The 21,715-nt window shown below is 43.1% G+C and overlaps 1 protein-coding gene across 3 annotated transcripts in view; it reads right to left on the bottom strand.

Moving 5' to 3' along the window:
- Positions 1-263: 263 nt before the first annotated feature.
- Positions 264-21,715, bottom strand: part of elf2 (E74 like ETS transcription factor 2) — a 160,899-nt gene continuing 139,447 nt past the window's right edge. For 2 of the 3 annotated variants that reach the window (XM_033020640.1, XM_033020654.1), the window contains 2 exons: positions 17,631-18,008; positions 264-2,870 (listed from right to left, as the gene is read on the bottom strand). In XM_033020640.1, coding sequence (XP_032876531.1) covers positions 2,237-2,870; positions 17,631-18,008 — 1,012 coding nt within the window. In that variant the 3' untranslated portion in view covers positions 264-2,236. The remainder of the gene's footprint in view (positions 2,871-17,630; positions 18,009-21,715) is intronic. The other variant, XM_033020649.1, reaches the window with a different exon arrangement.

Genomic DNA, 21,715 nt, shown 5'->3' with positions numbered 1-21,715 from the left:
AAACGCAAACTTCCCTTTTAATACCCGTGCAAAACACTTCAACTGCTTTAATCAATGTTTTACTTTTCCATTTTATGTAAATACAACAGAGGATCCAGCCACTCAGCCCTTCGTCAGCATTCCACCCATCAGATTCCATTGATTTCCGTCCAACTGTCTTGCCACCGACCCAAAATAGATGGGGTGCATTTAGCCATTCCTGATTTGGGGACATTTAAGATATAACATTTTCATCTCTTACCTCTTTAAAGAAGATGCATAGACACTTAATATACTTTGTATTTCTTTACCAAAACAAAATCAAAACAGGATTCACTGTTAAAGTTTGGTAAAATCTACTTGAATACACTTTGAAACAAGAGTACAACAAAATAGAATATACTTCAAATGTTGAAACCGTACAAACATCTTCAGTCAGAACACTGGTAATCTCCCTATTCAATCATTACTTCAATGCCAAAATCCAGTTTTAAAAAGCAGGTGGTTATGACGGGATTAACATCATTTTGTTTTGGTCCATTTCTTTCAGCTTTTTGAATACATTTGAACAGTGAGCACTGGTGAAATCTAAAGGCAGTACCAGGGTAAAAGGGAGAGAGTTCCCTTGGGGGTGCTGAATAGCAAGAGCTGAACATTAACTGCATATCGTACCTTGACTGTCCCAACAAAAAAAGAACACATTCCTCTCTCAAACACATCACAGTTCATTGTCACTATGGAAATAAAAATTGATAAGATGGATGGACAAAAGGATGTTAATTATAATTTAATGTAACAGTTTTCTTTTTAAAATATTTGGGTCCTGATGACGAGACTTCCTCTTTAATTGAAGTCAGCAGGTTTAGAACTACCTGAAAAGGAACAGATCATTACACAAAGCTAGACTGAGCAGGACCTTTAAGTGGCAGGAAAATAAAAGTAAAATGTTTATACATACACCAAGGCAAAGTGACACAGGCATTATTTAAAAAAAGGTATAGCCAAAGGTCGGTCACTTAACTTGACCAGAATCTATGTGTCTGGCAGGCTCTAACTACCATAAAATAACATGTTACTCCATAACAATACTGTGCTTCGTGAAAGATTAAAAAGAGCTTTTAACAAAAAGCTAGTTCGTACATAGCTTATTTTTTTTAAATGGAAAAAACTCAAATTGTCATTTAACATTGCTCACTAAATGTCATTATACAAATCCTGAAAATACACCAAACCTCCAAATAAAAGCAGTAACTTCCATTTCAACTAATCCTTCACATTCCGTATGGTTTGTATAGAATTCACTTAGCTCCAGTAGAAGGAAAAGTACTGTGCACAGAGCGTTGTTTAAACAAATGTTGGTATTCCATTGAAATGCAATGGGCAACATTCAGTTTTAAAAGAACCAGTGTTACCAGGAACTTGCTTGCAAGCAACCAATGGCAAAAAAAAAGTCTTGCATACATACAGCTTAGCTGGCCAAACTGGTGGATGGTGATCTATTCCAATTATATGATCCTGAAAATACAGCAACCATTCTACTAATCATTTTAATAATTAATTCCAGGGGAAACCAATGAGGCTATATCCCAAAATGAAACATGATGTGGAAGGTGGGGGACAAGGTTGGAGGGAGGGGCTTGATAATGTTAATTATGGAATAATTAGGGAACATTTTATTTCAGAAAATAGCAGGTCTTAAAACTGGACAGGTGAATGTTAACAAACAAGATATGGGATTACTGTAATGGAATGTTAGAAAAGAAGACATATAGTCTTCTGCTGAAAATGTTAGATTACAGCTGCTGTGAACTGCGTCATTATTAGTAATGTGGCAAAGACCAGTTCACATTTTAGCTCAGCACCTTCACTGCTATGCCCAACCAGACCTTATACTGAAGTTGTACATAGGGAGCAGAAGTAAAGTTCCTGATACCACTTGTGCTTTAGAATTTCTGAAGAACTCTGAGAAGCATTCCATTCCGATCACCAAAACATTAATGTTTCAGAAGTTCTTTGCGTAGCTTTAAAATGTAGTGAAACACATGGTCCCATTTGTGGATCAACATGCAATCAATTGCATTTGAATTCAGTAAAGTTTCATTTGTTCCTATTTGAAAAGTTTTTTTTGTCAGCATTTGATGATGTGGCTCAAATCCACGGCAAAGCATGGGATGGTAAAATGTTTGCTGGAAACATTCCTTTACAACTTGTAAATTAAAAATTACAAGCCCCATCGCGACCCTTCAAAGTGGCACTATTATTTTTCACCAGTCACCGTGGCTTCTGCCTCTGTTTTCATTGTCAAAGGAAGGGCAATGGAGGGTGCACTGACAACCACCCAGCGAGTCACCGTATTGCTGCCCTCCACTGAACGCTCTTCCTTGATCATGGGCATATTATGAACATCTGCACCCACCTTTGCAGCCGTACCCTCCTGCTTGACCTCTGCCCCTTTGATAACCGCAGTAATAACTCGAGCAGCACTCTGGCCTGTAGCTTGCTGTGCAGGCACTGCTAGTCTCATTACAGGTGTCCCCCCTGCAATGGACATAGGAGAAAGGGCTTGAATGGCTGCTTGTGCCCCAACTATGTTAATGCTGCCAGTTGTAGTCAAGCCTGCCTTTGTCTGTAAGTGGCACTGGGTTATCTGCGTTGCAGGGATGGTGATGATCTTTGTAGGCTGTATGGTGATCTTGTCTCCATTCTCTGCCGTAGAAGGAGACACCATTGTTGGGATGGTTTGGATGAGTACCTTTGGAGTAGACACAGTTGTGTTTGTGCTGGTTATTACTGTTGAAACTGGGTTCATTGACTGAACAGCCACCGTTGAAAATTTCTGTCCCGAAGAGGTCATTACCACAGGCACCTGCATTGCAACGCGGACTGTTCTGCTGTTGGAAAATAGACAAAAGGTAGTGAGGAATATTGAACTATTTTAAGGCTCAGTTCTTGTCACATGTGTGCGTCCAACAGCAATTGATTTTTTTTAAGGAAAGCACTACTAAACTATGTGCAATCTTAAAATATCATTAACCAGCATTGTCAACAGTGAGATGCAAACATTTTATCTTTTTCTGGGTTACAAAAGATATCAATTGCGTAAAAGGACACGAGTGCTGGAGTAACTCAGTGGGGCAAGCAGCATCTCTGGAAAACATGGATAGGTGACGTTTCAGGTCGGGACAAGAAGGGTCTAAACCCGAAACATCACATATCCATGTTCCCCTATGACGCTGCTGGACCTGCGGAGTTACTCCAGCACTTCTGTCCATTTGTGTAAACCAGCATCTTCGGTTCCTTGTTTCTACATATCAATTGCATATTTGAAATCGTCTTATATAATTTTGTTACAGCATTTAGACCCAAAAAATGTTTGTGATCTAAACTATATAAATCTATACTTTCTTTAAAGGCATTTCGGAATTGGAAACAAAATTGAGGGAAGACTCTCAAAACCTAAAACCATATGTTTGTCTAGTTTTTTTTTCCTTTTTGCATCCATTTCTTCCCAGCTTTTATTAATCATGCTTTGTTGAAAGAATTTCCAGGCATCCAAAAATTGCATCTAACCAGTGAAGAACCCGGCAATCTTTCTTCTCTGCATTGTCCTGACCACAGGCACCCATTGAAAATCGCACCCTGGCAGAAAACCTTTGTAACTGTGTTTGTTGATAGATTCATTAATAGAATCTTCCTGTTCCTAAAGAACAGGCTATGCTTGGCAAACCCACCACTCAAAACACCTGCCCCAAATGGCAAACATTTACCACTAACACAATGGAGCTATTACGGATCAGAAAGCCAATTTCAAAATGTTAGTGAGATGATCGCAGTACCAACTGCTTTAAAATTGAACAAGGATTAAAGTGACATGATTAGAAGTTCAAGTTCAAGTGAGTTTATTGTCATGTGTCCCTGTATAGGACAATGAAATTCTTGCTTTGCTTAAGCACACAGAAAATAGTAGGCATTTACTACAAAACAGATAAATGTGTCCATATACCATGATATAAATATATACACACATGAATAAATAAACTGGTAAAGTGCAAATAACAGAAAGTGGTTATTAATAATCAGAGTTTTGTCCGAGCCAGGTTTAATAGCCTGATGGCTGTGGGGAAGTAGCTATTCCTGAACCTGGTTGTTGCAGTCTTCAGGCTCCTGTACCTTCTGCCTGAAGGTAGCAGGGAGATGAGTGTGTGACCAGGATGGTGTGGGTCTTTGATGATACTGCCAGCCTTTTTGAGGCAGCGACTGCGATAAATCCCCTCGATGGAAGGAAGGTCAGAGCCGATGATGGACTGGGCAGTGTTTACTACTTTTTGTAGTCTTTTCCTCTCCAGGGCGCTCAAATTGCCGAACCAAGCCACGATGCAACCGGTCAGTATGCTCTCGACTGTGCACCTGTAGAAGTTAGAGAGAGTCTTCCTTGACAATCCGACTCTCCGCAATCTTCTCAGGAAGTCAAGGCGCTGATGAGCTTTTTTTGATAATTGCGTTAGTGTTCTCGGTCCAGGAAAGATCTTCAGAGATGTGCACGCCCAGGAATTTGAAGTTCTTGACCCTTTCAACCATCAACTCGTTGATATAAATGGGGCTGTGGGTCCCCCTCCTACTCCTTCCAAAGTCCACAATCAGTTCCTTGATTTTGCTGGTGTTGAGGGCCAGGTTATTGCGCTGGCACCATATGGACAGTTGCTCGATCTCTCTTCTGTATTCTGACTCATCCCCATCAGTGATACTCCCCACAATAGTGGTGTCGTCAGCGAACTTGATGATGGAGTTCGCACTGTGGTTCGCTACGCAGTCATGGGTATAGAGTGAGTACAGCAGGGGGCTGAGCACGCAGCCTTGAGGTGCTCCCGTGCTGATTGTTATCGAGGCTGACACATTTCCACCAATACGAACAGACTGGTCTGTGGATGAGGAAGTCGAGGATCCAGTTGCAGAGGGATGCGCAGAGACCCAGTTCTGCGAGTTTGGTAACCAGTTTGGAGGGGATGATTGTGTTATATGCCGAGCTGTAATCAATGAATAACAGCCTGACATATGAGTTTTTGTTGTCCAAGTGGTCCAGTGCGGAGTGGAGGGCCAGCGAGATCGCATCCACCGTTGATCTGTTGTGGCGGTACGCGAACTGCAGTGGGTCCAGGTTTTTGTCGAGGTAGGAGTTGATTTGCTCCATGATCAACCTCTCAAAGCACTTCATCACCACCGGCGTTAGTGCCACTGGTCGATAGTTATTGAGGCACGTCACCTTACTCTTCTTGGGCACCGGTATAATTGATGCCCATTTAAAGCAGGTGGGGACCTCAGACCTCAGAAGTGAGAGGTTGAAAATGTCCGTAAAAACTCCCGCCAGTTGGTCCGCACAGGTTTTTAGAACACGACCGGGTATACCATCGACAGAATAGCTACAGTTCAAATCTTATTAAACTTTATATGCAGTCTGTTCTTAGTCATTCCAATCTGTTTCAAGCCTGCATGTTCAACTCACTTTGTTAACTGTTGACAAAGCATGTTAACTGACTCTCTCTCCAAGAGTTTTGTGTACAGTTCTTGTCACCATTCTAGAAGGAGAGTGTATGAGAGGAGCCCAGGGCCTGATGGTCTGCAGCCCAGAGTACTCAATGAGGTGGCTCTAGAAATCGTGGATGCACTAGTGATCATTTTCCAATGTTCTCTCGACTCTGGATCAGTTCCTGTGGACTGGAGGGTAGACTTTTAAAGAAAGGAGGAAGAGAGAAAATGGGGAATTATAGACCAGTTAGCCTTACATCTGTAGTGGGGAAGATGTTTGAGTCGATTGTTAAAGATTTTATAGCAGTGCATTTGAAAAGCAGTGACAGTATTAGTAAATTGATAAACCCTGATCAAACGGGGTTTATACCCAAAAGATATTCATTTAATAATTTGCGACGCCTGTTTAATATAATGTACTCGCATAAAGTAGAGGAAGAAGATATATCAATTATTTCTTTGGATGCAGAGAAAGCATTTGATCAGGTAGAGTGGCAATACTTATATAAAGTACAGCAACAATTTAATATGGGAGAGAATTTTATAACATGGGTAAAATTATTGTATGATAAACCGATGGCAAGAATTTTGACTAACATGTTATCTCAAAAATTTCAACCATCAAGGGGTAATAGGCAGGGATGTGCGTTATCACCCCTGCTATTTGCCCTTATGATAGAACCCCTGGCTGAAAGTATAAGAATTCATCCGAATATTCAGGGCTATAATACCAGGGACTCAAAGAATAAAATCTCATTATATGCAGATGATATACTTTTATATATTACAAAGTCACAAACGAGCATACCAAATTTATTAAATTTAATAGAGGAATTTGGGTCTTTTTCTGGATATAGAATAAACTGGAATAAAAGTGAAATCATGACATTAAAACCTCAAGAACCTACACATTTATTGAAGTTCCTCTTTAAAATCGCAACAGAAAAATTTAAATATTTGGGTATTCAGATTACTAGAAAATATAAAGCATTATTCAACGCTAATTTTATACCTCTATTAAATAAACTTAATACGCTGATTAAATTTTGGAAAACACTTCCTTTATCATTATTAGGTAGAATAAATGCAATAAAAATGATCTTCCTACCACAATTACTATACCTATTTCAGTCTATATACCAAAATATTTTTTTTAAAAATTAGACTAATATTACTAATTTTATTTGGGACTATAGATCACATAGAATTACAAAAAAAACACTTATGTAAACCAAAAGAGGTCGGGGGACTTTCACTTCCGAATTTTATGTATTACTAGACCAAGTGCAGACCCGTTGGGTCTGTTTCCCCAATGGCGTTTGCGGGTGGGGGTGGGGGTGGGTCAAATCCTCCACCCCCCCACCAAATATTTTTTAAAAAACTGGCATCTCACCCATAGAATCAGCCCCAGACTCGGTTTGTACTCGCAAGATTTTAGAAGATTGAGGGGGTATCTTATAGAAACTTACAAAATTCTTAAGGGGTTGGACAGGCTAGATGCAGGAAGATTGTTCCAGATGTTGGGGAAGTCCAGAACAAGGGGTCACAGTTTAAGGATAAAGGGTAAATCTTTTACGACCGAGATGAGAAAAACATTTTTCACACAGAGAGTGGTGAATCTCTGGAATTATTACTGGGCAGTGCATATTAAGAATATAATTTATTGGCTGGATAGTTCTACCCAACAGACAGAATGGATAAAAATGGAGAAAGAGGATTGTCATCCTTGTAATATAGGAACGATCCTCTTCTCCCCGAAAAAACTGAATAACACAATATATAAGAACCCAATTATATATGGTACAATAAGAATTTGGAAACAAATAAAATTATCTTTAAAATTAAGAAATTTATCATTGTTAATGCCAATAGCGAATAACCCTTTATTTAAACCATCTCTTATTGATAAGACATATAACCAATGGGAAAGTCTCGGAATTAGAAGGATCGGGGATATGTACGAAATGGGAAACCTACTATCATTCCAACAATTACAATTAAAATTTAAACTGAAAAACAACCAATATTTTAAATATCTTCAGATATATATCTTCGAGGTGGTGGCGCGACTCACTGTTGCAGCGGCCCCTGTCTGTCTTTTTTTTATTTTTTGTCTCGTTAAATGTAATTAAATGGTTTTTTTTAAAATAGTGTTTTTGACTGTGTATATGGGGGGGGGGGGGGGGGGGTGGGGGAAACTTTGTAAATATCCCTTCCCTGTACGGGTGACCCGACCTTTTTCCTGTCGGGTCTCCGTTGTCGTTGGGGCCTAGCACCGGGGAGTGGCCTCCAGCCTGAACGACCTGGAGGCTCCAGTCACGGAGCCTGCGGAGCTGCAGACTTACCATCTGACGCATCTGAGCGTGGGGAGCGGTGGTGACTCGCTGCTGCGGCCCGACCACGTAGCTCGGAGGCTCCAGCTGCAGGTGGAGAGATCGCTTTCTGGAGCTCCCGCAACGTGACTTCTCCCGCCCGTGTCGCGGGGTTGGAACGACCCGTAGCGGGGCCGTACATCGTCCGGTGCGGCTTCATGGCTGTGGGACATTCCAGCGCCCACCGGGGGTTCCAACTTCGTGACATTTAGACCGGGAGCGGGGCCGTACATCGCCCCGCGCGGAGTAAAAATGGCCGTGGGACTTATCATCGCCCGCCTGGGGCATCGACATCGGGAGGAACAATGGTGCAGGGGAGAGAAAAGACTTTGCCTTCCATCACAGTGGGTTCACTGTGATGGATGTTTTTGTAAATTGAATTGTGTGTATGTCTGTAGGAAACGGAGTTTCGTTTGAGCCTCATTGAGGTTCAAATGACATGTAATAAATATTGATATTGATTATATTGATTTGCGATTTCATGAAAAAATATATACAAGGATATCAAAAAATAACTCCTGAATTATTGGAAGAAGCAATGAATATTGAAATTAATATCATTTATATAATAGTATTCTAAATATAGACCTACCATCGACAGAGGTACTTAGAGAAGAGTGGGAACGGGAACTAATGATAAAAATTACGAAGGTTACATGGAAAAAGTACTTGATATATATTCACAAATGTTCGATTAATGTAAGACATAATCTAATTCAATTAAAAATTTTACATAGATTATATTATTCAAAAACAGGATTGAACAAATTTTATCCAAATATATCCGCCATTTGTGATAAATGTCTATCCCAAAATGCAACTATAACGCACTCCTTAGTTTCCTGCATAAAACTTTATAGATTTTGGAGTGATATTTTCGAAATATTTACAAAATTATTTAAGATAAGAATGGAACCTAATACTGAAATGATTATATTTGGCGTAATGGAAGATGGGAATAAATTGAACACATCTCAAAATTTATTTTTTAACTATGGTTTAATAATAGCAAAAAAATTAATACTTAAATTTTGGAAAAATACATCAATACCAACGCTTAAAATGTGGATTGAAAGTATGTTGGACACCGCACATCTTGAGGAAATGCGATTCCTCCTAATGGATAAATCAGACCAATTCATAACGAGTTGGTCTCCATTGGTCGTCTTTTTGGAATCATAGTAAAAAATTGTACAACACAATTTTACAACACAATTGTAAAAAATATCTGTTTCAGGACTGGACGAGGGTTGGTCAAGATTATAAACAATGATCTCCTTACTTTAAAAAAAAAAATGTTTTATGTTTTATTCTCTTTTTTCTATTTTCTTTTTCTCAACTTTCTTCACTCATTCGTCTTTTTTCTTTTTCTTCACACACTATATATCTCACGTCTTTCTATCCTTTACTATCTCATTTCTTTTTCTTATTCTAATCTTTCTTTAATATAACAAAAAAAAAAAGAAGCTGTACATAAAATGTATTATGAAAATATATATTAGGCACTTTGGTGCCACATGATTGTACTTACTTCTAATAAAATTAAAATATTTTAAAAAAAAAGAAAAGCAGTGACAGGACTGATCAAAGTCAGCATGGATTTATGAAGGGGAAATCGTGCTTGACTAATCTGGCATTTTTTGAGGATGTAACAAGCAGAATGGATAAGGCAGAGCCAGTGGATGTGGTGAATCTGGACTTTCAAAAAGCCTTTAACAAGGACCCACACAAGAGATTAGTGTGCAAAATTAGAGCACATGGTATTGGGGGAAGGGTATTGACATGGATAGAGAATTAGTTGGTAGACAGGAAGCAAAGAGTAGGAATTAACGGGTCTTTTTCAGAATGGCAGGCGTGACTAGTGGGGTGCCGCAAGGCTCGGTGCTGGAACCCGTTATTTACAATATATATTAATGATTTAGACGAGGGAATTAAATGTAACATCTTTAAGTTTGCGAACGACACAAAGCTGGGTGGCGGTGTGAGCTGCGAGGAGGATGTTATGAGGCTGCAGGGTGACTTGGATAGGTGGGCAGATGCAGTATAATGTGGATAAATGTGAGGTTATCCACTTTGGTGGCAAGAACATGAAGGCAGATTATTATCTGAATGGTGTCAGATTAGGAAAAGGGGAGGTGCAACGACACCTGGGTGTGCTTGTACATCAGTCACTGGAAGTAAGCATGAATGTACAGCAGGCAGTGAAGAAAGCTAATGGCAAGTTGGCCTTCATTATGAGAGGATTTGAGTTTAGGAGCAATTCCTACTGCAGTTGTACAGGGCCCTGGTGGGACCACACCTGGAGTATTGTGTGCAATTTTGGTCTTCTAATTTGAGGAAAGATTATTGCTATTGAGGGACTGCAGCGTAGATTCACCGTTGGCGGGACTGACATATGTTGAAAGAATGGATCGACTAGGCTAGTATACACTTAAATTTAGAAGGGTGAGAGGGGATCTTATAGAAACATAAAATCCATAAAGGATTGGACAGGCAAGATGCAGGAAAAATGTTCCCGATGTTGGGGGAGTCCAGAACCAGGGGTTTAAGAATAAGGTGGAGGCCATTTAGGACTGAGATGAAGAAAAACTTTTTCACCCAGAGAGTTGATCAGCCATGATCATATTGAATGGCAGTGCTGGCCTACTCCTGCACCTATTTTTCGATGATTCTATGGTACGAGGCCTGGATCAGCGGGCTGTAGTTATAAGGAGAGGTTGGATAGGCCTGGATTATTCTCACTGAAAAGTAGGAGGCCAAGGGGCGACATTAAAGAGGCTTATGAAATTAGGAAGTGGGTTGATAGGACAGATAGCCAATTTTATTTTCTCGAGGGCAAAGGAGTCTAGAACTGGAGGACGCAGGTTTAATGCGAGAAGGGAGAAATTGAAAATAGGATACGAGGGGGGTGTTTTTCCACACAAAGGGCATGAATATCTGGACGTTGATATAATTACAACATTTAAAAAGGTACATGGATAGGAAAGGCTTTATGATGGCAAATGTGATTAATGCAGATAGGTATCACAGTTGCATGGACAAGGTGGGGCAAAAGGGTCTGTTTCTGCGCTGTACAATTCTACAATGCTATGATACTGTGGCTGTGGCTGAAGTCACCCATCAGTTACCCACATGTGGAGATGGGTCAGATAATGTCTGCATTCCAACGTTTTTTAAGTCCATGTGTAAATTTTTGAAGTTTGCAGCTTTTTTTAGTTATTATGCAAATGATTTCAGTTCAATGGACAATAGGTGCAGTAGGCCATTCGGCCCTTCGAGCCAGCACCGCCATTCAATGGCTGATCATCCCCCAATCAGTACCCCGTTCTTACCTTCTCCCCATATCCCCTGACTCTGCTATTTTTAAGAGCCCTATCTAGCTCTCTCTTGAAAAAATATTATATACTTATGTTTCTGGATCAGTTTAGAGCAGTTAATTCTGCCACGTAGGGGACAATAATGCTACAATTCAGACTATCCCAGCTCCCTATCACCCAGTTTCTTTCCCCTCCCCATCCCATCTGCCCATCACCCATACTCTCTTCCCACCAGAATCCCCCTCACTGCTCACTCCTCCCCTCTCTGTTGACCCCATCTGCCGACATTCTTCCTTATTCAGTTCTACTTTTGACCATTTCTCATCAGAATCTGCGGTCTCTCCACATCACCTTCTTCATTCTGAAGGGTCTCGACCCAAAACGTCACCTATTCCTTTTCTCCAGAAATGTTGTCTGACCTGCTGAGTTACTCCAGCTTTTGTCTATCTTCGGTTTAAACTAACATCTGCAGTTCCTTCTTACACAATTCACGAGATAGGATATCCACATGTAGAGTTCATTCTAACTTTACTGACAACAGCAACATTTTTACAGTTTGGATATATTCATGTGCTTTGATAATTCATCTCCACTAAAAGCAAAGGAGTTTTGCCAATGTGTTATTGATGGCACTTACCAAAGCCAGGGAGAGGAGGAAGGCTGCCGCCCAGAACCTGCTGTGATATCTTTGCTGTGATCTCAATTTTCATGTGAAGTATGTTTCTTTTAAAATGGATTAGTTAGAGGATGGCTACACTGCTGCTTTCTTCTCTAAATAAAAATAAGCATTTGCTCATCTGTACATGTTTGAAAAGTCTTTCTATAAGTTTTACATCTTAAACAGTGGTTGAAAAGAAATGTTTAAGAAAGAACTGCAGATGCTGGAAAAATCAAAGGTAGACAAAAATGCTGGAGAAACTCAGCGGGTGAGGCAGCATCTATGGGTAGGCAAAAATGCTGGTGAAATGGTGACTGCAATACAGACTATATAATGCCTGCCATAAACAGATGAAGTTACTTGAACAATATAGTGGGATTTGGAAGAATTTTATTCCATTATGATGCCACCTACCCATTATGAACAAAAATCTTTCAAGAGTAGCATAGTGACACAGCTGGTAGTCCCACTGCCGTGAAGGGCTCTCACCGGAGGAGCTGATCCACGAGGTACCCCGAGTGAAAGACTCGTGGTTGTGTACGAGATTGCAAGTGTATGATCAAGAGTTTAACCGAGTTCCCACGGGTATGACAAGTTTGCCGTTTACTTGTCATTTCTGCGATGTTCCAAGTTCGTCTCCCGAGTTACTCTTGAGCCAATCCTTATTGAAGGTTTGTTTTAATAAGCAACAGTGTTATGTTTTAATAAGCAACAGTGTTAAAGAAGACCTCTCCACCCTGCGGCTTTGATTTAAAGATAGAATTCAGCGCGGCCGCATCTATTGATGTGACCTACAAAGGGAAAATGCGCACCATCCAGTGCCAGAGCAGTTATACTTATGATTTGTTTGAAACACATATATTTTAATTGAATTTACTGCCATGTCTACACACTGCGGGGAGACGGGAGATGAAATCTTTGAATGTGGACGGATGTGCACGTCAGATTGTTGTGAGACGGAGCTCAGGGTTCGCCTCCTGAGCTGCTTTGGTGCCCAGGCGTGAGTTGAGGTGGAGAGAGGTTGGGGGGGGGGGGGCGTCATTAATCTGTCTGGGGTGACATGGCCCATCGGGGAGCGGGTTCCTCTGGAGTTGGAGCGGGGCTGGGCTGGAGTTGCTGCTGGCTGTGGGTCTCTGGGTTCTCCGTGCTTGCAGTGGGCCTGGTGGGCCTGGGGGTCGGTGTCCCGTTGGTCCTGACGTCTCCGGCCACCCCCCTGGACAGGAGCTGAGACTGGGAATTGTACCGCCCTTGCCCCATCCCTCTGCAACTGCAAACAACCCCACTCTCCTTTCGTGTATGACTGCCTGGGCAGCCTGAGGGTGGCAGATGCACCCTGTGTGGAGTGGCCGCGGAGAGACTGCGGGGGGAGTACCTCACTCTGACTGTGAGAGAGACAGAGGCGCGCACACACACACACACAGTGTGGAGTTCCTCTGACTGACTGACTGTGTGTGGGTGTAGGGGGTGGGACAGAGAGAGAGAGACACACACACAGGCATCGTGGAGTACCTTTAACTGTGTGCGGGAGATGGAGACAGAGGCACACACACACACACACACACACACACACAACGGGCAGCGTGTACCTCTGTGTGTGTGTATGTAGGGGAGAGAGAGAGACACAGAGACAGTGTGGACCTCTGACTGTAGGAAGGAGAGAGGGAGAGAGAGAGGCACAGAGGCTGTGTGATGTACTTCGGCATGATTGGGGGAAGAGAAAGAGCGCACAGGACATAGGTCTATCTGTGTGTGTGGGAGGGAAGAGAGACTAAGCAGAATACATCGGTCTTATTGTGTGGGGGGAGAAAGAGAGAAATGGGGGGAGACGTATATACACACACAAAGCAGAGTTTCACTGTGTATGTGGGAGACACAGATGGACTGAGCACAGTACATCGGTCTTACTGTGTGTGGGAGAGGGGGAGAAAGAGACGTACACTCACAGAAGCAGAGTCTCTCAGCCTGTGTGAGAGGGAGGGAGGGAGAGAGGGAGAGAGAGAGACACACACACAAGATGGATGTGAAATGTCACCTGCCTGTTTCAGTGACAGGCACCCGCCGCCAGTAAATGAAGACACCCCCATCTGTCTCCCCCTCCTCTCCCCTGACACTCCACCCTCTCTCCTCCACCCCCCCTCCCTCCCCCCCAACCCCCCCCCCCCCCCCCCCCACCTTTCCCACCCAACTCCAGTCCCACCCGACCCCCTGGGAAACTGAAGGGAGCGACAATCAACTGCTGCCTGCCCGCTGAGTTAAAGAGTTCCCACGGTAGACTCACGATACACTAAGGTAAACGCACGGGCCACTACGTTCTTACAACGAGTTAAAATGTTTCAATTCTTAACCACAAGAATAAATTTGACTCGTGGAAAACTTTAAACATTTGATTTTTTTCAAGAGTTGACAAGTTTCATGGGTACCTGCCGTTAGCGCCACGAGTCTCTAAGTTGCGTCCATGAGTTCCGTACGTTAATCGTACGTTATTACCACGAGTTTTAACTCGGGGTACCTCTTGTGTCAACTCGCAACGTGAGAGCCCTTTCACCCTGCCAGAGAACTGGGTTCGGTCATGAGCTCAGATGCTGCCTGTGTGGAGTTTGTACTTTCTCTCTGTGACTGCATGGTTTTCCCCGGATTTCCTCCACGTGTGGGTTTGTCAGTCAATTGATTGGTCGCTTTAAATTGTCCCTCATATAGGGAGTGGATGTGAAAGTGGGAGAACAGGGAACTAGTGTGAACGGGTGACTGATGGTCGACATGGACCCAGTGGGCCAAACGGCCTGTTTTCACAGGGGCGGAAAACCCGGAGGGGACAGAGTGGACACGTCCCTTCCATGTTTTGAGAGGTGGGGGACACCCCCCGCCAAGTTTTTGTAATCCGGATTTTAAAATCCGGTGAAATCTCCGCTTTTCGCGAGACAGTGCGGGTGGGACAGATGATCGAGGGCGCCGAATGGGGGAGAGAGACGTCGGTCAGCAGGCAATGGGGGCGGGAGATGATTCAGCGCGATGATTGTAGGAGGGAGGAGTGAGGGGGGGGTGGGACTGAGGATAGAGCATGGTGATTGGAGGAGGGAGATATGGCACAGACCTGCGCTTCATCCGCAGCCAGGATGATCCCGGCCGGCTCTCCGGCGCTGTCCTGTCCCCACCCGAGTACCCCCGCCCCCCCCAGAGAGGTCGGCAGCAAAGATCCTCCGCTATATCTTTGGTCGGCAGTCAGACGGGCCAGCGCAGAGAAACAGCGCTAAACCCAGCTAACTCTGCCTGTCCCGCCAGGTGAGTTTACAACCCTTCCTGGACTTGCGGGAAATATGGCCAGCGTGGAGAAGCAGCGCTGGTATCTCGTCAGTCCAGACAGGGCTGTAGTTAACCCGGTGAGACAGGCAGAGGTAAGCTGTATTTAACGCTGGATTGAGCCTCCGATGCCTCGCGCGCGCGCATGTGTGTGAGTGTGCGCATGCGCGCGCGGCCGCCAAGAAATTCTGTCCCCCGGTCCCCTCCATGTTTTGACAGCGGTTTCCGTCTCTGTGTTTTCATGCTGTATCTTTCAATCAATCAAAAAATGGAAACTAATAGCATGGGTTAACAAGCACAGTGTTAACCTGCACACTAAACAGAGTGCAAAACATTCCATTTCTCCTTTCCAGCTTTCTCTCCATAACTACAATCAGTCTGAAGAAGAGTCCCAACCCTATCGATGCCTATCCATTCCCTCCACAGATGCTGCATGACCCATTGAGTTACTCCAGCACGTTGTTCAAGAAAACCGGTTAGGTAAACAACATAAATCTACAAATGAAGTAGCTTTCCTACAAACTTGAAGCCCCCAACTGCATGCTCTGCACCAAATGTGCTGCAGTCCAAATGGCTTTGATCAGTCATTAAAACTCAGCTGAATGTGAACTTGTCCAGCTGGTGTATTTAGATTTCATTGAGTGGAAATCAAAAGCTAATCAAGATATCATTTTTTTCCCTCTAGTTCTAACTGCAAAAGGATTTTTTTTGTAATATCTCTGCTTCTTTCAAGGTTGTTGTACACGCAATTCATCAAATTGATAGTGGTTCTCTTCCCACAGACTTTGCCTGACCTGTTGAATACTTCCAACATATCAAGACGGGCAGAGATTTGAGAGACAGCAGCATGCTCCAGAATTCTGGAACTGGGGCAGAGTTTCCAAGGGATGGGGGTGGAAAGAATAACATGGGTTTCAAAAGAAATGAGAACAACCAGTGGTGAAAGGGAACCGTTTACAGCATGTATCAGATGGGAGTCAGGCAGAAATCACTTTAGTGCATTGGCTTCAGTAGGTATAGAGTGTGACACAGGAACCGAGTGAGCTTGTTGAAGGTAAAAGGGAAATATGGGAGGGAGAGGACACAGAGAGATTGGGAATAAAGTTAGGGAAGCTGGTAGAAAGATCAGAAGTGGCAAAAGGCGAGACCAGCGACAATGAAAAAGGATCCCATCACTTTATTGTGTAGTTAAGCATAGTTTAGCTCAGCTTAGTTTTGTTTAGAGGCACAACATTGAAACAAGCCCTTTGGCCCACCGAGTCCATGCCAACCAGCGATCACCCATACACTAATACTAACCTACACATATACTACCTTTACAGAAGCAAATTAACCTACAAATCAGGACGTCTTTGGAATGTGGGAGAAAACCCAGGCAGTTACTGGGAGAACGTACAAACTCCACGCAGTCAGCACCCATAGTCACGATCGAACCCGGGTCGCTGGCGCTGTAAGACAGCAACTCTACCGCTGTGCCACCATAATGTTTTTTTGGGTGAGGACGCCAAGTGCATTCAAGGAGTGTTTCGGAAAAGGCTTTAATTTGCAGAGCGTTCCCTTGCTCTCGGACTTTGCAATCCTACAATAGGAAATATGGTGATCACAGCAAAGTTCCCACAAATAACAATATGGTAATGACCTGATGATTTTATTTACATTAAAAACATTGATTGTGACATCAGTCACTTTACGTTGCATTAGAGAAAAGCTCCCCATTGCTCCCCAATGATCCAGAAGTAGGGGAGCACAAGGTCTGATGGTGCTTGATATGGAGCAGCCCCATGTGGTGATAGATAACTAAGCCAGGTGCCCACTGGTACAACTGGTTGACTTCTGGAAATTTTAAGTGCACATAATCTGAGAAGGAAAGTTAAAGGGGACAGTAGGGTTGACGGGGAGCAATATTTTGGTGGGATAGATTAAAAGGGAGAAGATAAAAAAGGATATGTCATCAATTAATTCAGTAATAGAGAGAGGACATTGGCTTTCAGATGGAAAAGAATCAGTTCTGATCAACGTCATCCACCCAAAACATTAACACTGTTGCTCGTTCCACAGAGGCTGACTGTTTCCAGCAATTTCAGTTTTAATCACTTTTGCATCATGGTGCAGAGAAGAATGTAAGCAGCATGCAGCCAACTCCGTCCATAGAGTGGTAGCAACAATCAATGTAGCTTCTCCTTCAAGAATTAGCCTTTGTCCCTTTCATAGAAACATAGAAAATAGGTGCAGGAGTAGGCCATTCGGCCCTTCGAGCCTGCACCGTCATTCAATATGATCATGGCTGATCATCCAACTCAGCATCCTGTACCTGCCACAAGGGCCACATCTAACTCCCTCTTAAATACAGTGAATTTATTCAATGGATAATCAGATCTTCATTATAGTCCATCAGTCCATTACACTCTGGTTTCAAACAGGGATCCAAAACAAATTTCTGTCACACACCCAACCAAATTAGCATTTATTGTAGAAACTGCTTACCTTGGCACGGTTGTGGTTACTACTGGTAGGGAGGTTGTAGGCACCGAAGATAGGACTCCGCCGTGACTAGCTGACGAGACCTTCACCGCTGTGGTCCTCCCCAGCTTCACAACACTCTGTGGTGCTGCATTCCTCGGCCCTCGAGAAGCTGCCACAGATTTTGAGGAAATGTGAGAAGAGATTTTTTCTATGAACGGGGAAGCTCCTTCAGGTAAATGGCCAACTACATCAGTCTGGAGCTCAGGGGTATACGATCCCTCATTGTTGGCATCAGTTTTGTCTTCATCAATAATTACCAGGTTCTTGGGCATTTCTTTGAATTGATAGACCAAGCGTTGGCCTTCCACCTTGGCCAGGATCCCTCTTTGGTAGTAGTACCTAAAGAAAGAAAAAACATCAGTTTTTATATAATGCCTTCTATGATCCCAAGATATCCTGGCATTATTTATTTTCACTGAACCAGTTCTGTAGTGTATGAAGATCAACAAAAAGACTGCAGGATAGTGGAAATCTGAAATAAAGACAAAATATTCTGCAAAGACCATTGAAATTTCCATAAATCCTTTCAGTACAGAGACAACTACATGAATTTCAGACATCTCAAAGGTCACTATCATCAAAGATAGTCACAAAAAGCTGGAGTAACTCAGCAGAGCAGGCAGCTTCTCTGGAGAGAAGGAATGGGTGACGTTTTGGGTTGAGACCCTTCTTCAGTATCTTCAAGAGAGACTTCAACAAAATAGAACTGAAAATTTGTTGTGGTCATTCACACTGGGTAAATCAGCTAACTATCTCGCCTTGAGCCTTACTTGACAGTGCACGCATAAACCAGGATGAGAGGTGGCACTGATGACCAGAGATTGAACCTAGGAATGATCTTAAGGATGAATTTGTTATTGTTTTTTTTTAAATCTGTACTTTCTCTGTCGCTGTAACACTATATTCTGCGCCCCGTTTCTTTACTCTTTTGCACTACTTGATGTATGGTAATCCCAATATAAAAATGTTAGCAGCATCACCATCTCCAACCATAGAGTCCTACCCTCTACACCAGTGGTTCTCAACCTTTTTTCAGTGATGTACCCCCTGTGAAATATTTTTTCAGCCAAGTACCCCCTAACCAGCGCAAAATTATAGGCCTACATATATGTAGGCCTATATTTTAAAATCTCACGTACCCCCTGGAGTGCCTTCACGTACCCCCAGGGGTACGCGTACCCCCATTTGAGAACCACTGCTCTACACCATACAGAATGCTCAACTATGGGGGGCACTTCTGTAGCATCATCTACTGTGGAAAGCCCCACCCGGGCATTTAACCAAAGTCAACCACTGTAAAGCTCCCCTGGAAGATGGAATGCCATCCACACACTGTACATGTTCGGTTAACCAAAGCTTTGCTCCCATCCAATCTCAAGTCACATGAGCAAGTCACTGGAGTAATTCAGCATTTTAGGCTGTATCTCTGGAGGACATGGACATGGATAGACGATGTTTTGGGTCAGGATCATACATTTCTCTGTCCTGTCTTCACTATGTGGATTGGTTCAAACAACTCTTATTTTTCAATATTCATTCCTCATGTTACTGGTTTTCCCTGCACCTACAACCCAGCTGGGATGCCACCTGCTCTCGAGGCTCATTGGTTTTCAGTTGGCATTTGAGCTTGCCAGTCAAAGGTAGCGGCAACATTTAGCAAAGTCTGCTATGGAATTGAGTCACAGGTACCCAGGTCAAGGACAGAATCATTGTTGTGAAGTATATTTTCCAACGAACACTGACTGCCTCTCTCCTTGATGGCGCATCCCCTGCATCTTGGTCATACAGCACGGGAATACTATTCATCCCACAGTGTTGATGCCAACCATCAAACATCCATTAATCCCATTTAATTCTCTCTACATTCTCACCAACATCCTTGAAATCACCGACACACGGGGCAATTTACAGTGACCAATTAACCTACGAACCCTCATGACTTTGGGAAGGAAACCAGAACAGCTGGAGAAAACTCACATGAGTCACATGGAGAATGTGCAAACTCCAAAAACAGTACCGGAGGTCAGGATTGAAACCAGGTGTGAAGTAACCCCCCTTCCCAACTCCGAGCCATGTGGGTCACAGATGGTTTGGACACCTTTGAAGAATCCTCACGTTATGACTAACTGCAACTGATAGAACAATGTACCTTCAACCCACCATCAGTTCTTTAGGTCATGTTGGAACTTCGTTTTCAACTATTTGCAGAGCTGTTACTTTTGAGATGAGATTGGGGCTTCCAATCCAAAAATGCCTTGCATTTGCAGCCAATTAACTTTTCCATCTCCTGGTTATTCCCACCAAGCTGTCTTGGTGTTCCCACCAGTCCTGCTCCTTTTTGATAGGCGTCTTAATGGATACTTCAAGGCAGTCCAGGCACCATAGACTCACTGTTACCTTGGAAGGTGGGTGTTGATGTTATCAGTTGTTTGAGCAAGCTGTTTGAGAATAGCCATTTTCTCAGGGCCTTTGAGATCTTAATTTCTGATAATCTAGTGGCCTAATTTCAGTTGCTGATTTGGGACCATTTGACGATGGAAAGAAATAGAGAGATTAAACGAGAAATTACCAGTTTGAAGTTTGATCTTTATTTTATGAGGGATTACATGAAGAAGCCCGCCAGACCGCATGCGCGTCAATCTTCAAAGTAGCTGTATGAACCCACAGAATAGTTGCTGACCTAAACTATAGAGAGATTGAAGGAGAGAACTACCGAATGATCTTTATGAGAATAGGGTTGGCAGTGGAGGGCACGTAATCCCTCATCGCAATTTCTCAGAAAATAAAGATCAAACTTCAAACTGATAAGTTCTCGTTTAATCTCTCTATTTTATTTCGAAGTCACGTGAGTGACTACGTGAAGCTTTCAAGGCTCTGTGGTTTCATACTGTGACAAACTGTGTGAAAACACTAAAACAGATAAACCATTAATGGCAGGAAAAACATGAGGTATTAATATCACGATGCTAACTTGCATACATGGCCATTGCTCTAAAGTGGCCTGTAGTCCCAACAGACTGTTGAGTTAGACAATAACGAATGTAAGAAAGTGCATAATTCTATCTGCAAACATCCAGGCATATTCCACCAAATGTGTAATTTGTTAAACTGCATTATGTAAATCTCATGCTGCATGATGAAAGTGAATCCCATTGTATTGGCTGTTAATGAGCCATCAGTAATATCTTGAGAGTATTGAAAGAAAAGAATTGTCTTCGATATCCTAGGCACTAGCAACTGAGTGCACTTGTATGCCTAATGACATCCCTGATCTCTGCCGTGGTGGGTATGCTGTCAACCTCAAATGCATACAATCCTGCTCATTTGTTTATGAGATTATTTCTATAACAAGCTACCCTAATGTCAGTATGACATAGAGACTAGGCCAGAGATTGAGCAAGGATGTGTTCTGAATGCTGAGATCAGTTGTTGAAAGCAATTTTAAGATACTGGTCCCATTAGGGAAATTTTGAGGAATATTTGCACAACAAATACTGATATACATTGCACACTACAATGAGTGTAGGCTATTAGGGTGGTGAAATAAAGGACACCCTGCATAACGTTAGAGAATGGTACACAAAAATGCTGGAGAAACTCAGCGGGTGCAGCAGCATCTATGGAGCGAAGGAAATAGGCGACGTTTCGGGCCGAAACCCTTCTTCAGACTGATGGGGGGTGGGGGGGAGAAGGAAGGAAAAAGGGAGGAGGAGCCCGAGGGCGGGGGGATGGGAGGAGACAGCTCGAGGGTTAAGGAAGGGGAGGAGACAGGAAGGGCTAGCAAAATTGGGAGAATTCAACGTTCATGCCATCCGCACGCAAGCAACCCAGGCGGAATATGAGGTGCTGTTCCTCCAATTTCCGGTGTTGCTCACTCTGGCAATGGAGGAGACCCAGGACAGAGAGGTCGGATTGGGAATGGGAAGGGGAGTTGAAGTGCTGAGCCACCGGGAGTTCAGGTAGGTTATTGCGGACTGAGCGGAGGTGTTCGGCGAAATGATCGCCCAACCTCCGCTTAGTCTCCCCGATGTAAATCAGCTGACATC

This window comes from Amblyraja radiata, chromosome 1 (genome assembly GCF_010909765.2).
Source record: "Amblyraja radiata isolate CabotCenter1 chromosome 1, sAmbRad1.1.pri, whole genome shotgun sequence".
Classification (NCBI taxonomy): Eukaryota; Metazoa; Chordata; class Chondrichthyes; order Rajiformes; family Rajidae; genus Amblyraja; species Amblyraja radiata.
Note: the sequence above shows the minus strand (reverse complement) of the source record. Positions and strands in the feature narration are given on the sequence as shown.